Here is a 17,438-nt window from a genome sequence, read left to right as displayed (position 1 = left end):
TCATTATTCCCATTGACAAATTTTCCTTTATATAATGATGGTGATGTGTTGCGGTCAGTTTTCGCGTACCTTAATTCTTTTATTAGATATGTGATATTTCTCGGAAGGGAAACTTTCGAGTGATTTGTAAAGCTGGTGTCATTTGATTAGGAGGTTACAGATTTAAGTCGTGGAGAAAATATCTTTGAATGAAATGGAAGGTAAGGTTGCGTAGAATAGACCCTTGTGGTCAGACTCTTCACCGACGCCTGGGCATATAGAGGAGACTTTATTACACGCGACAGTCCTTTTAATTCTATGTTATCTCTCACAAACATAATGTTATTACTCTCACATAGGATCAATGATAATTTGTCTCTTTATATGATTATGAGTAATCTTCACCTCTTGAACTGACTTCTGAAATCGAGTTTGATTCAAGATTTATTTTCTTATCATCATATAGAGTTAAATTTTTACTTACGTCCTTTTCTAGATTGGTTTTGTCTTGAGCCGGGAGTCCATCGTAAACAACCTCTCTACTTCACTCTGAGGTAGAGGTATGGATCACTACGTACACTTTACCCTCCCAGATCTCACGTTGTGAAAATACACTCGGTATATTGTTGTTGCATATAGAGTTAAATGCATTTTAATTTGTTACTTACTCGATATTGGACTCTAATGAATAAGTAGTAAATTGAGATGAGCCTCGTTAAATAAATTTTAATAGCTCAATTATCGGCTATCTGAAACTTTAGCTTGTTGGTGAGAGTTCACTTCCCGACCTTATTGTCACGAAATAATAATAACAATTTTAATAGATAAATATCAAATTAAGTGATCTTATATATACGAGATTTGAAATTTACTTTCAAAAAGACACAGTATTGACTAAGCATAAATATAGTTTTTACATATTTGAATTTCTAAAATTGATTAGCTAAAGACAGACAAAAAAAAATAAAAAAAATTAACCATGCTTTCAGTCCACTAGAAGTATTCTTTCTTTGTGTAAATAAAATTAGTATTTTTTAAATTTGAAACAATATATAAATAGCATTATTAGTTTTCTATACAAGGAATTAAAAAACATGTTTGACATTCAAGAGTCAAATATTCTCAAGACATTATCAGGGGGTTCAGAATTAAACTAATTCATATGTTTAATTTATTTTTAACACTATTTTTGGTCCTTTTTTTTCAGAAAAAATAATTCTGTATCTAAAAATTAGGTAACTATTTTATTCTCATTTTACCGTTGCCATGAGTTTTTAAAAAGAAAAAAAAACAAAACAATTCATGCTCAAAGTATCTTGTGTTAATAGAGTTGGAAAAAAATTACATCGTTTGTCACAAGCATAGCTTTGACTTTTTTTTTTTTTTACTTCATATATTATAACTTATGTATGATTAAAAATATTTAACTTTAACTTTTCATTTCTAAGTCCAATTAATTAAACAATAAAATACGAATTAAATTTGAGCGGACGCTAAGCAATAATTTTCTCAACTCAAATACAATGTTAAAATGTATACACATTCAATGTTTTATACTAAACTAATAAATATAAGTCTATTGGTCGATCGAAAATAATTATTTTAAAAATGAAAGAATAATTTCTCGCACAATATGTACATTTGTAAAGAAATTTATGTATTCGTTAAGGTAGGAAATATGTCTGTTATTCAAAGTTGAAGGAAGAATTTAGTTTTTAAAAACATAAACATGAGAAATATAAATAATTTTCACCTTATATTATTTAAACGGTCATTATCAAGATGTTTTAACTTTTTAAATAATTAAATAGATTGGGGAGATGGAGAAGAAAAGAATATCATCTATCTTAATTCGTTAAAAAACTAAAAATAGTATCTAAGTTTTGAATTAATATATATTTTGACTTGTTTTGGATTAGGTATATCAACAAAATCCTCTAAGGATTATATATATTTAATTATTTTACTTTTATGTCGCTTTTGTTTTATTTCAACCAACTCCTCCTATTGGACAAGTCTAGCACTTCCAAGCACAAAATGATTATATTAGATTGATAATAACATGATTTGTTTTTTCTGTATACTCTTTTATCACTTAATTATTATTATTAATATATATATTTTCCTTATTTATTAATTAACTATAGTAAAATACATTAGTTTGATATAAATACTATATGCAATTATAATTTTTTTAACAAACTTTATATATGTCAGCTGACAGAATGAAGGAAATAGGAAATTAGAAATTTGATAATCCAACAATTTATTAAATTTCATATAGACAATAATAGTGGACAACTAATTGATGAATGATAAAGCCATTATAAATAATATTAACTGTTTTTAATTAATTAAATTAATCTGGTAATTGAAAATTAGGTCACCCAACCTCGTCAATTTCATTTAAAATATGGTGAATATAAGTAGTCTTACCTTTCTCTCTCAATTGGAAATTGTAATAGCCACCTTTAGTAGGGATTGTTTTACTTTTTAACGTGAAAATTTCTTGTGTAAATTTGAATTAGGTGGACCATAGTAAGTATCGAATACCAGATGAGCCCAAAAAAAAAAAAACTTGAATTAAAAAAGCTTTATACACTCAATTCCCAAAGTTTCTTAAGGTTAGTTTGAATTACCTAATTATAAGAAAATCAATTACCATTAGGTGTTGAAAAACACTTTCAATGTTGAAGACGATATGGTGAAAACCTAAAAAGACAGTTACATATTTGGATAAAAATTTTGAAACTATTAATACGCGGTTAATGAATTTTGTAAAAATATATTGATAGATATATTTACTATTTAAATGATAGTAATACTAAATATATTGATAAATATCTTTACTATATAAATGATAGTAATGTAAGCATCATGATATTAAATAAATTTATTTACCGGTGTTATACTGAAAATTATAGCCTTAAAGTAAACTCTCATTTCTCTTCTTCTATATTATTTCTCTTTTATTTTAAAAAAATAAAATAAAAAAGTTACTATTGACATGAGAAAGATAGACAGATAAATAATTGATTCATTGTCTTTTTTTAATAAATATTTTTTATATAATAATTAAACGGTTCATTAGTTGAGAATATGTATTTAGTAAAAACACAATTAGATTCAATGTATCACTAATATTTACATTATTCAAATTGTTTTCTTCTCATGGTTTGACAATCCACAAATAATATTAGTATAAAAAAGTTATTTTCAACTCGTTTTGTTAGACTTTTTTAGCCTCATTTTTTAAATAGTGGTGGAACCTAATTTTTTTACTGAAGAAATTTATAATATAAAAAATAAATATACGAAAAAAAGTATACTCTTGGTAGACAGAGTTGCCTGATACCGATTGCTGATGAGAGGTGGCATGTATCCTGTGAAATTAGTCGAGGTGCACGAAAGTTAGTTCAGACATCATGATAAAGGTTGTCAATGGACTTAACTTATGCTAAGACTTAACTTGTTAAGTATCTATAGAATCAGTCGAGATGTGCACAAACTGACCCGATACCATAACTTTATATGTTAGAAAAAATTATTAAAATAAAACAGAAGGAGAGTTCATTAATTATCTCCATTTCAAGTGTCTATTTGTTATTAATTAGGCAACCCTTTGGATAATATAGCATGCCGTATACCCTTTACCAACTTTTATTTTAAGGTCAACATCATATAATATAACAATTAATTAATACTTGATTATGATTAGTTCATACACCTATATATTTATAATATTTTCACAATTTCTTATAAGCCAAGAAATATGTTGTTATAAGTGTACCTACACATCAAAATTTTGTGAAACTCTACGAGATGATCTCAATTTCTCAATTTTTATTAGGATTTTTGGATGCTCTACCTTAAACCCTAGCTCACACATATATAAAGACTAATATATTCCCTTGAAAAGACTTCTCCGATATCTTATTAATTCTTGCATATTATTCATAAAGAGATCAAAACATTATACATCTTGAATATCCCATAAAATTTAAGCTCTGGTCAAATATTGTTTTTCTCAAAGTCTGCACCGGTCGATCAAACATATGGCAAGAAAGTTCACATCATCCTACGTTTGAGAAATACACTACTAACAATTATCGAATTAGGAAAAATATGTAAACATAGAGTTATATTAATATTTATCAATAAAATCTTTTTTTTATTATATTTTATTTGTGTTTAAATTTTGACGCTTAAACTAGGGTGTGCATCAGTCAATTCGATTCGGTTTTACATATTATCGGTTCGGATTATCGATTTTTGATTTTTAAAATATGCTAAACCAATAACCAAACCAATAAGATATTTCTTATCGGTTTTTGATTTTTCTGTTTTTAGTCCTTAACGGATCGATTTTCGGTTTAACTGATAAAAAAATACTCATAAAAGAAAAATAGTAATAACTAACATTAAAAAAAAGAATCTTAGTTGCAACCAAAAATCTTACATGATGTATTTTAATTTACAAGAATCTTCAAGTTTGAACTAAATTTTGTTAGGATAAATTAAGAGTTTGTAAATTGAAATAATAGGTTTGTTAATTTATAGAAATTAAAGAGAAATTAAGAGAAATATATAATAAGTCATATACATATATATACATACATATAATATATATATATATATATATATAAAAACTATATATATAATCTATAATATATTAAAAGTGTGAAGGGCCTTAGAAATATCGTTTGAACTTTTTACCCTTCATTAAAAGTCTTTCCTTTAGACAAAATCGTCTTTTCACTATTTTTTCCTAATATTTAAGAGTTGAAAATTTATTAAATATATTTATGATAAAACATTTCCTTATTAGAAGTAATCACAATTAATAGTCAACTATTGTCATGAATTCTTATATTATCCCGAATGAAATAGTGGAAAAACTTCAAATTATGTTTGTTTAATTTTTATGGCCAAAAAACGCAGCTACTTTCTTCCTACTTACACAAGGTAAATTTTTTTATTCCTCTTCATTTTTATTCCTTGGTTAATTTGTTAATATTTTTATTACTAAAATAAATATTGTTGGTTACAAATTATTTTAGTCTAATTATTTGCACTATATCCTACTTTGCCTCTAATTTCTTGCAAAAAGATACCTTTTGGGGAATAAGTTTATGGTAGAAAAGGACTTTTAATAGTTCTCACATATATAATTAATAATAGCAATTTAAATATTTAAATACTTTGTTGCCATATTTTTGTTTCGTCTTGTGTCTTGGACATCTAATTAGTTTAATTATGTTCATCAATTTTCAAAATTGAATCCATAAAGGATATCTCTTATTTGCTTAATGTTCATAATAAAGATATATACTTCACATGAATTCGTTCCTACAGTATAATTATATTCACGTAGATATGATATTTTCAATTTTCAGAATTTCTTTTCATTATGTTATGTTGTGGGAGGAAAAAATATAGTTTGTTCAATGTTTATGATGATAGTTATTCTCCCTTGCTTCTTTTTACTATAATAATTTTACATATGTCGTGTTGTGATTTATCTTACTCTTATTGTGAAATATGAGAAGCTTCAGTTGATTTAGAATATAGTTCCAGGATCAAGAAATTTGCAAATTATACAAATTGATTTAAAAAAACACGCGAAAGCTAACAATTGTTCAAGTAGTATATAATCATATTATTTTGCTTTGAATTTATTGGCAGTTTATCTCTTGGTATTATTATTATTATTATTATTATTATTATTATTATTATTATTATTAAAACTTTTAAAATGTTAAATACGACGAAAATAATTCCCAAATATTAATTAATTTGTAAAATTTTCACATTTTGTCAAGAGAGAGTGAATGAAGGGGAGAGAAGGGGGGAGGGGTGCAATGGGAAAATTATATAAGAGATTAAAGAAGGAGGAAGTTCTTACGGATCCTGAGTCAAATCTTGATGCAATATTGCTTGAGAGATTGAGGGGCGAGTTTGAAAGAATTCAAAAGTAGGTGGATATTAAGAAAGCAGGAGTCATCCAAGATGTTGATCAAATCCACTTACTTTGGAAGAATAAGAATTTACAATGCTTAAATTTGATGCCTTTATGTTGTAATATGAACAAAGCTCAAAAAATTATTGAGGTTTGTCCATAAATATTGTCTTATCTATGATTGAAAAAAAATCTGCAGAAATATATTTTTGTTTTATGATGTTATTATATTTTGTTTCTTGACCCTACTATAGCAGATTTGTATGTTTGAGATATATAATGATATTTAATTGTGGTATCGTTCTGTATCAAGTAAATATTTATCGTCTCGAGAAATCAATTTTTTTATTAAATAATTTGAAATAAACATGTTTTTTATTAGTTTAAAAATTCTAAATCAACTAAATTTAATTAGAAGTTAGTGTTAGAATAAGAAAAATTTAAGAAGTACCAAATTTTAAAAAGTTTTAAGTATGTTATAAGAATATAATCAATGATTTTGTAAATATTTGATTTTTTTTAAAAAAAAAAGAAAAGAAAAATAAATGTACCACAAATATGATTCAACTTGATGCGTCTCTCTTAGCCTCTGAAAGTAAGGAAAAAAGGTACTGCATGATAAATGCAAAAGTGATGATGTAAAATATATATGTGCTTACACTAAAAATAGATTGATGTTTACATTATTATATTAAAGTGTGAAGAATCTTTGAAAAGTGATTTATACTTTTACTCTTGACTAAAAATTTCCACGATAAAACTATTTAAATTTAAATAATCAAACGTTACACGTGTGAGACACGTGCGGCTAAACTAGTATATATTAAAAGTGTGAAGACCCTTAGAAAAATTATTTGAACTTTTTACCCTTCATTAAAAAACTTTTCTTTAGACAAAATTGTCTTTTCATTATTTTTAAAAATTTATTATTTAATTATTTTTTATTATATTAACTAGACTTCCTAAAATATATGGTAGGTGAATTAATTAATATTTTTCTTTCTACTAGACTTCCTAAAATATATTTTTTTGATGTCTCTATCATTGTATTGTTTTGTTGCAATTTACAGATTGTAGATAAATGTCGATCGACTTTTAAAAATATTTTTGGTAAAGGTTAGGTTTGATAAATAAACTCTCCATCTTTACATACTCAAAAGATATTAATTTTAATTATTAAATTCATCTTTATTATTTAAACAAATATTCTATTTAGTGTAATATTTGAACTCATTAAAATGAGGTACACGCACAAGGCGCGTATACCTAAACTAGTATATATATATATATATATCTTACTGGTTATCGGTTTACCCAATAACCCAATAAGGAAAAATCGAACAAAACCAATAACTCAATAATTTTTTTTTATAAAACCATTAAAAAATCGTTAACCCAATAACCAATAATAATAAACCAATAATATTTTTATCAATTCGATTTTTTGATCGGTTCAATTTTTTCACACTTGTTTTAACTTAAACTGTAACGGATGGAGCAGGGGAACAGAAAATCCCATTAATAGTAACTTTCCAAATTCCCATGTGAAGCTATCCATATTTTTTTTCCATGAAACAGCAAAATTAGTTATGCTAAACGACTTTAAAGATTAATTGATATAAAGAGGTTTAGGTGAGTATTAGACTTTTGTTTGTTTGATTTATTTGATCAACGAGGATTGTGGTTCTTAATGAGAGATTTTATATTTGAGTCTTGAATATGCAGTCATATTCGAATTTAATCAAGCACTAATATAAACATCAAATATTGATTTTTATGTTTTTTTTTTAAAAAAGGACTTTGCTTGTTTGAAGAAGCCATGCAGTCTAATTATATGTAATTTTAATATCTTTAGAAACAAATGTTAATAAAACTAAATAAATTGGAAAAAGGAAAAAATAACCCATCTATGAATGAATAAAATAGGTGTAAAAAAACAAAAGAGTTTGTTGAGGGTTAGGGCTTTCATGGAGAAGAGATAGACATTTTTGTCAAGAGTATTTATTGCTCTTTTGTTGTTTAGGAGGTAAGGTTGTATCGCTAAATATATCATCGTCAGAAATTGTGGTGGGATGAATATATTTTCGTATTTTTAATTAGAGGTTTATGATTTGAATTTATAATACTAAAATTAAGTAGAATTTTTGGAGAAATAACATAAACATACACTTAATTTACTATATTTATATAAATTCATACCCTTACTAAAATTTCAACTAATTATGTACCTTCGTTGGATGTATCGGGAGCTAATTATGTATCTCGATAAACCCAAAATAGAAAAAAATGTATCGAGAGTTAATTATGTATCTTTAAAAAAGAAAAAAAAATGTATCTTTGTTGGATGTATTATGTATCTCGACAGATTCAAAATCGAAATAAAAAAGAAGTAATGGAAGCTAATTATGTATCAAGATCTAATTATGTATATCAACAGACACAAAGTTGAGATTTTCAATAATTATGCAAAATATCAAGATTTTTTGTAATTAAGCTTCAAACTATCGGGATTTATGTTGTTTGCCCAGAATTTTTTCTTTAATGGGCCTTGTACGGTGTGATTCAAATTTAAATTAATCGGGAGTGCAAAATGAATACCAAATACTGTGAAAAATCCCTCATCGATCCTTTAAGAGAATGAGTGTCCCTTCAATCGTCACCTCTTGAGCTAACTATGTGAGTTGTGTTAAACTCAAGATTCATATCTTTACGATATTAGACTATGACTCATTTCAATTTGTATTTTCAATGTTGGCCCCCATATTAAATTGTCCATACACCGAATATATGGTCGTGGGCGTTGGGGTGGTGGAGAATTTGTATGAAGAGTTCCACACCGACCCTTTAAGTGGATGAATGGTCTCTTTGATATGAAATCCTCACCTCTTGAGCGCTCCCATCTTCCACGATCTATCAAACATAAAATAATTATTTACAATAATCAAGTAACAATACATAGTTAACCGATAAAAATGTATAAATAGCTCATATTCATATATTTATTGATTTAATATAAACATTGGCGGTGAGCAAGACCCCTCTTTTTCTGCATTCCAAAAATAGAAAAATGGTGATCATGTTGGAAAGACCTAAGTGTGAAAAAGTTCTCAAATCCACACATTGTCTAAATTTGGTTTCAAGACAAAATTACTTACTATTATTTAATTTTAATGCTTACTCTAACGTTTCACACTGTTCCTTTGTTTTTCACAAATAAAGAGACATTGTTTAAGTCATACAAATATAATGTGAAAGAAAAATATGTAGATATTAGAACTCCTCGAATTTTTACGCGCAAGTTGAGTCAGACGCCACAGAGGAAAAAAAAAAGAACCAAAAAAGTTTAATACATTATTGAAAATGAAAAAAAGAACCAAAAAAAGTTTAATACATTATTGAAAATGATACATTGTGTACTACACAAGAGAAATTAAAAAACATCATTTACTAAACAATTATCCCAAAATGAGAAAATCAATGAAATTTTTTTATCTAATTCTCATGCATTTTCTTGGTTACCTTTACAAATATATGATCATCATGTACATTACACAAAGGGAAAATGACATAAATATACACCTTAACTTAGCATATTTACATAAATCCTCACTCTTACAAAATAATTACAAAAGTTTCAACTAATTATGTGTCTTCGTTGGATGTATCGGGAGCTAACTATGTATCTCGACAGACCCAAATCAAAAAAAATATATCGGAACTAATTATGTATCTTCACTGAATGTATTATGTATCTCGACTGATCCAAAATCAGAAAAATAAATCGGGAACTAGTTATGTATCTCGACAAATCTAAAATCAAAATTTTCAGTATCTATGTAAAATGTCGAGATTTTATGTAGTTAAGTTTTAAACTATCGGAATTTATGTTGTTTTTTTGTTACACAAAGGCTTTAAATTCTTGGGCCTTAACTTATGCTTACAATTGCATAACTGGACCTCAGAATGCCATCTCTTTGGGCCCAAAAGTGGGCTTCCAATGTTTCACTAGCCCAAGACTGGTAGTCTATTGAATCTTTTCGAATAGAAATTTTCGTCGATTGTCCCTTTTTAAACAATTATTTGGTGAATGATTATTTTTAATTTCTCGTATAACTTATGAATCTCTTAGATTACAGTCGAAAGATTCCCTTTAAGCAAAAAGAAAATGTTAGAACGGTTATGTAGTTATTGAAAACGTTAAATGACAGTCTAATGTTTGTCTGTAAGGTTGAGAAATATATAAGAAAATATTAAATCCGAGTCTAACCTTTTTCGAAAAGGTAAGTTTCTAATGGCTATATCGACACGACTTTTAAAAATAGAGACAAACTTTAAATGATGCACCTAAAAGGGGCCAATTGTTTAAATTAGCACAAAAGGATTTGTGGACCTTAGACTGCTATCTCTTTGGGCCGAGAAATTGGGCCTTCCATTGGCTCAAAGTCCATGCTTTCATTTATGAATCTGCTATGTGATCAGGAGGTCACGGGTTTGAGCTTTGAAAATAGTCTTTGCCAGAAATGCAATGTAAGATTACATACAATTTGCCCTTGTAGTGGGACCCTTTTCCGAACTCGGCGTATAGCGAAAATGTTAGTGCGTCGGATTGCCCTTACTCCTAAGTGCAGATAGATGGTCCATCTAGTGTTGCTACTTACTTCTACTAAGGTTGAGATTAATCGAGCAAGAGACTTGGAGGCAATAATCAGAATGAAATTATTATTTAGTCGTGGAATTATCATGTCAGACGCACCTCTTGTAACATAAATTATTTATTTGAATTTCGAGATCCATATATCTCATGCACGGAGAATCTTAGTAGTTCAATTGATTGACTACTTGAACTTTCACCTGATTTGTGGGGGGTCGATTTTCCACTTTGTAATCTCCTTTCTAATATCCCCTACATCCACTTACTTTTAGAAAAAGTAAATTATGTGCACAACATTGACTAATAATGTGTGTCTTTTTATCTGTTGATAATCATGATATTCGGGCCAAATTTTGCACTATCTTGATTAATTCATAAGGTAATATCATTTTTCTCGGCAACATGTTTTATGTAACTCTGTCCACTAAAGCTATGATAGATTGAACGAAACAACCTTACTGCTTTTGATACTAATAATACTGCTTTTGATACTAATAATACGTGCTTACTTATTACTTCCTTCATCCAACAATACTTGTTTACTATGCTAAATAGATGTCCAACAATATCTATTCTTTTTAAAAAATTAATGGATAATTTATTCTATTTTATCTCATTTTACTCTTATTATTAAATACTATTTATCACCCAATTTTCAAGATATTAACTTTATTATATAGAAAAAAAAGATATTGGATAACTATCTCTATTATTTATTATTTTTTAACCGGTATACCATGTCAATACTTGACAACTATTCTGCAATGAATGCCTGATGAAATTGTTGGAATGTTGAATTTTCTTTTGCATCTTAACAAAAGATCATCATAATATAAGCATTATTATTTTTTGGCATTTATTGAATATGTTTCTTATTTACAATTGGTTAAGAAATATCTCTACCTAATGAAATTTGGTGTATTACCAACAATTTGAATTTTGTTAAATGCAAAGCTGGATTACACATGATGCAGTCTATATCAAAATGGCCAAATATTAATGTAAACTTCAATTGAGAAACTATAATTTTAAGAAAGAATCTATATTAGCACTTAATATGTATAGATATTTTTTATATTTAATCCATTTTTATGTTGTAGATTAATGTTGTTTTAAAATGTTCCATATACACTAGAGAAGTTTTTTTTTTTTTTTTTTTTTAATTTGGTCTAGGGAGAATATGACTAATTTTTCTTTCGTATTTATATATGATGAAAAATTTCAAAAATAAACAATTTTTTTTTCATTTCGTCTTGTTAAAAAATATTGAAAAATTACGAAAATTTCATAGCCACGTCTTAAGCCATCCTTTTCAAGAATTTGTCAATAGGAGGAGCGAATTAAGTTTCAAAACTCAAGGTTTACTTTTTTTCTTTATCTTTTTAGATTATATTTGTCTCACTAATTTGATGGGAAATATTTTTTCTATTATTGTCTTTAATTTCAAAAAAATATGATCGTATATTCCCAATAAAAATGCATTTGTTTTTTTTGTGATTAAAGGTGTAAATATTGTATAAAAAAACAAATCTCATGAATATCTTATTAGTGTTACAAAATATTGTAGGAGTTCAAGATGACAACACATTAAAAGTCGAGAGCATAAGCAAAGATAACATTTGAAGTTTAATATATGAATTATTAAACTTATTTTGTGACTTGAACTTACGACCTCTAGAACATATAACAATAATTTTATTGATTACTCTGTGACTGTCGGCCACACTCTCCATTCCATACTCTCCACTTGAAAAACACAAGAAAACATAGTACATCCCACCGTCCACCCCACCTCACTCCAATGCTCCATTTCTACCTGTTGAACTTACAACCTCTTGAACACGTAATAATAATTTTATTAGTTACTCCACGACTCGGAACATACTCACCATTGAAAAACACAAGGAAACATAGTACTCCCCACCCCCTACCCCATCCCACCCCACCCCAATGCTCTGTCTTTTTCCATCTAACTTTACTCTTTTGCTTTTTCTCTGTTGTCTCTTGACTTATCTATCTAGACTTTACTATACCATTCTCCATCACTTTGATACCAAAAAGCAACCAAATCCCCTTTCGCTTTTCTCCTCTAAATTCCATTCAATATCCCTTCTTTCACCCTCACATCCCATGAACCCTTCTAGGTATATTCATATTCCTCTCTCTCAATATATTTTCTTTCATGTAAAAAAAATAAAAAAATATTCTTGAAAATTCAAAAAAAAAAATAAAGAATCATTCCTGGTATTTGTTGAGATGTCATAAGTTGTAATATTTTTTCTTTCATGTGGAAAAAATAAAAATACTCTTGAAAAATCCATTATTTTTCATTCTTGGTTATTTTTGAGCTGTAATCTGGTTGAAATATTTTTATACAAAAAATAAAAAATATATTTTAAAAAATCCATTTTTTTTTTCACTTTTGATATTTATTGAGCTGCAATATGGTTAGAACATTTTCTTTATGTAAAAAAAAATAAAAAAAATTTTGATTTTTTTTTTTTTGCATTCTTGGTATTTGTGGAGCTGTATTATGGTTATTATCTTGACATTAGAAGTTTTAATTATTTTTTTGAACTTGCTTATAGTTAAAGGAGAAGGGTATTTTTTTTTTTTTTTTGTTGATAAGTTTTAGTTTTTGCACTTGTTATTTTTGTTTTGATTTATATGGGTTTTTAGCTTAGTTTAAAAAAATGTTTTGCAGGGTGAAGGTTTCAGGTGAGCCAGATCTGGAATGTAAATGATTTGGAAGTTGTGGGGTTATCCTTAGTGAGGTTCTTTTTAAACCTTAAGTTAGTATTAAGGTTAAACATACTTAGATTATGTTGTTTATGAAGTTTCTTGAGTATTAGTGTAGTTTTGAGTTCTTTCTAAGAGATTTGTTTTGTTTTTGGACATTTGGCTTAATTGTGGTGGAAAAGTAGAAGTTTTTGAAAATGCAGAGACCACCTCAAGAAGATTTTTCACTAAAGGAGACCAAACCCCACCTCGGTGGAGGGAAGGTCACGGGCGATAAGCTTACGAGTACCTATGACTTGGTTGAGCAAATGCAGTATCTTTATGTTCGGGTGGTGAAAGCAAAGGATTTGCCCGGGAAAGATGTTACGGGTAGTCTTGATCCTTATGTTGAGGTTAGGCTTGGAAACTATAGGGGTACAACTCGTCATTTTGAGAAGAAGTCGAATCCTGAATGGAATCAGGTGTTTGCTTTTTCCAAGGATCGGATTCAGGCTTCCGTGCTTGAAGTGAATGTGAAAGATAAGGATGTTATTAAGGATGATTTTGTTGGTCGCGTTATGTTTGATTTGAATGAGATCCCTAAAAGGGTCCCCCCGGATAGCCCTCTTGCTCCACAGTGGTATAGGTTGGAGGACAGAAACGGTAATAAAGTTAAAGGAGAGTTGATGTTGGCTGTTTGGATGGGTACTCAAGCTGATGAAGCCTTTCCGGAATCTTGGCATTCGGATGCTGCCACTGTTAGCGGTGCTGATGCTCTTGCAAATATAAGGTCTAAGGTGTACCTCTCACCAAAGCTGTGGTACCTTAGAGTTAATGTGATTGAGGCTCAGGACTTGATTCCCACTGACAGAAGTAGGTTTCCAGAAGTTTATGTGAAGGCCATCCTCGGAAATCAGGCGTTGAGAACCAGAGTTTCCATGAGCAAAACTATTAATCCCATGTGGAATGAGGATCTAATGTTCGTAGCAGCGGAACCATTTGAGGAGCCATTGATTTTAAGCGTGGAAGATAGAGTGGCACCAAACAAAGATGAAGTACTTGGGAGATGTGCTATTCCTTTGCAGTACATTGATAGGAGGTTGGACCACAGACCTATTAACAGTAAGTGGTATAATCTTGAAAAGCATATTATTGTCGAGGGAGAAAAGAAGAAGGAAATCAAGTTTGCAAGCAGGATTCACATGAGGCTATATTTGGAAGGAGGATACCATGTTCTTGATGAATCAACCCACTACAGTAGTGATCTTAGACCAACTGCAAAACAGTTGTGGAAGTCCAGCATTGGTGTCCTAGAATTGGGTATTCTGAATGCTCAGGGACTTTCTCCGATGAAAACAAAGGATGGGCGGGCATCGACAGATGCCTATTGTGTTGCTAAATATGGGCAGAAGTGGATCCGGACGAGGACAATTATAGATAGCTTTGCTCCCAAATGGAACGAGCAATACACTTGGGAAGTATTTGATCCCTGCACTGTCATAACTATTGGTGTATTTGATAATTGTCATCTGCATGGAGGAGGGGCTAGGGACTCGAGGATTGGGAAGGTCAGGATCCGTCTTTCAACTCTCGAAACAGATCGTGTCTACACACATTCTTATCCTCTACTGGTCTTGCATCCTACTGGGGTAAAGAAGATGGGTGAAATTCACTTGGCAGTAAGATTTACTTGCTCATCATTAATGAACATGATGCATATGTATTCTCAGCCGCTGTTACCCAAAATGCACTATATTCATCCTTTAACCGTTACTCAGCTGGACAGCTTGAGGCATCAGGCCACTCAGATCGTCTCTATGAGGCTGGGTCGTGCTGAGCCACCTTTGAGGAAAGAGGTAGTGGAGTATATGTTGGATGTTGGTTCTCACATGTGGAGTATGAGGAGAAGCAAAGCTAACTTTTTTAGGATTATGAATGTTTTTGGTGGATTAATTGCTATTGGAAGATGGTTTGATCAGATATGCAATTGGAAAAATCCCATCACCACTGTTCTGATCCATATCTTGTTCTTGATACTGGTGCTATATCCGGAGCTTATTCTGCCTACCATTTTCCTCTATCTCTTCTTGATCGGAGTTTGGTACTACAGATGGAGGCCTAGGCATCCTCCCCACATGGATACTCGTCTTTCTTGTGCTGATAATGCTCATCCCGATGAACTAGATGAGGAATTCGATACTTTCCCTACTTCACGTCCTCCTGATATTGTTCGGATGAGGTATGACCGTTTGAGAAGTATTGCTGGAAGGATTCAGACTGTGGTTGGCGACTTGGCTACTCAAGGGGAGAGGTTGCAGTCTCTGTTGAGCTGGAGAGACCCTAGAGCAACCGCGCTGTTTGTTATTTTCTGCTTGATTGCTGCCATTGTCCTCTATGTGACGCCCTTCCAAGTTGTGGCACTCTTGACAGGATTTTATGTACTGAGACACCCAAGGTTCCGTCACAAGCTACCATCTGCACCACTTAATTTCTTCAGAAGACTGCCCGCGAGAACAGACTGTATGCTATGATCCGTACCTTTGCTTTCCGTTATCTTTATCATCATCCTATGTTCTTTTTCTCTTTGTGTCTTGTATTAATGAAAACGATGTAAAAATGAGTCGGGGGCTCTTTTTGTCCTGCACCTAGCGGTGAATGTTAGGTCCTGCTTTTGTGTGTAAGATCATCTTGAACTCTTTAGATCTAGTAGATTTACTGTTTACTTATTCTAAGTTTGTTGAAAGTTTGCTTCTTTGATGCAAATCCATATTTGTTCTCTTCTGGATTAATTCAAAGTACATTTTATCGACATTATGTTGGAATGGAATCTTCACTATTATATTCCTTTTTCATACCTACTTTGAAATGTTTTACTCGAGTTGAGGGTCTAACGGAAACACTACCCTTCCCCGACCCCACTTATGGAATTACACTCGATACGTTTAATTTCTTTTTAAGTTGGTTTTCCTTGAGGATGAAGCAATTTTTTTTTGTGTTTCTTTGTTGTTGAATGTTCTGACAATGATGTCTTTACATGTGATATACTAATGTAAAAGAGAGAATTATTGTACTTAGCATTGTTTGTATAATGCAAGTTGACATTATTTTAACTGGTGATGTTTGTCACATTATGAAGACAAAACAAGGTAGAGATCCTGCAAGTATTTTTTTATTTTTTATAATGCTGTTGGATCTGGAAAATTAGTACACCTCACTAAAAGGTAAAATGACAAATAGAAAACACTGTAATCCTACAAGTAGAGTTCAGGAAGGGTGGTGTGTATGCGGTCTTTGTTCTTACCTTGTGAAGATATAGAGGTGATTTTCGATAGAAGTTCGGGTCAAGTAAAGTATATTTAAGATTATTTTTTTTTGGTGAAGCAATATTGGATGACACAATTTACTGTATTTTTTGTTCTCCCAAGGAAACTTCATTGTTTCAATAAATCTAGTATATAATAAATTGTAGGAGTATTGTTTTTCTTGGATACACTTCCTTTGAATATTAATCTGGACTGTTGTGGTAGGATGGATAGAATATCATCATCGATCTCTGCGAATTAAAAAAGGGTGACAAAAATACATAAAAATTGAGTCCGGAGGTAGTAGGACCCTTCTGAAGTATGAGTATGTCGTAGTAAATTTGGTCATAGTTCAGGGGTACTAGATGTTTTACTCGTTTATATACGTAGTATAATTTTTCAGCGAAAGAGTTAAGTTGAACTCCTGCCCCCTCCCCTGGTGTACCAGAAGAATTTCATGTCGGTTCTGTAAGATATGAGTGGTTTCTTTAATATGACTTAAACAAGTCTTTAACTTTGAATTAGTATTTGGATTGAGTTAGACCCGAAGCATATAACAGTACCCACCCTATCGATCTACAAACACCCTATTATAAAAGTAGGGCAAAGTGGTTATTTTAGGAAATACCCCACGGGGCCCTTCTTGATTGCCTCAAGCATCTTGATCGCCCATGACCTTGTGTATTCGGCTTATCTTCCTCCGAGCTATAAGCTATGTAAAAGCCATTCTTAATGTAAAATGCTAGTAAGTGACGAAAGTGATTTCGCACTTTATGTTGGAGAGATAAGAGATAATAAGTAGTCGCATAATCTATTATTCTTCGGCGTG

General features: G+C 30.2%; 1 protein-coding gene across 1 annotated transcript; it reads left to right on the top strand.

The window, feature by feature from the left end:
* Window positions 1–12,332: 12,332 nt before the first annotated feature.
* Window positions 12,333–16,116, top strand: LOC107843805 (FT-interacting protein 3). The gene is made up of 2 exons (XM_047397403.1): window positions 12,333–12,733; window positions 13,294–16,116. The coding sequence occupies exon 2, from the start codon at window positions 13,526–13,528 to the stop codon at window positions 15,836–15,838; it is 2,313 nt and encodes a 770-aa protein (XP_047253359.1). The 5' UTR covers window positions 12,333–12,733; window positions 13,294–13,525; the 3' UTR covers window positions 15,839–16,116.
* Window positions 16,117–17,438: the final 1,322 nt, after the last annotated feature.

The sequence above is a fragment of the Capsicum annuum genome, chromosome 10 (assembly GCF_002878395.1).
Source record: "Capsicum annuum cultivar UCD-10X-F1 chromosome 10, UCD10Xv1.1, whole genome shotgun sequence".
NCBI lineage: Eukaryota > Viridiplantae > Streptophyta > Magnoliopsida > Solanales > Solanaceae > Capsicum > Capsicum annuum.
The sequence above is the reverse complement of the archived record's forward strand: the minus strand, read 5'-3'. Positions and strand labels throughout refer to the sequence as shown.

Bases quoted from the DNA above. Each gene is read 5' to 3' on its own strand.
- LOC107843805 (XM_047397403.1), top strand. From the start codon at position 13,526: ATGCAGAGACCACCTCAAGAAGATTTTTCACTAAAGGAGACCAAACCC.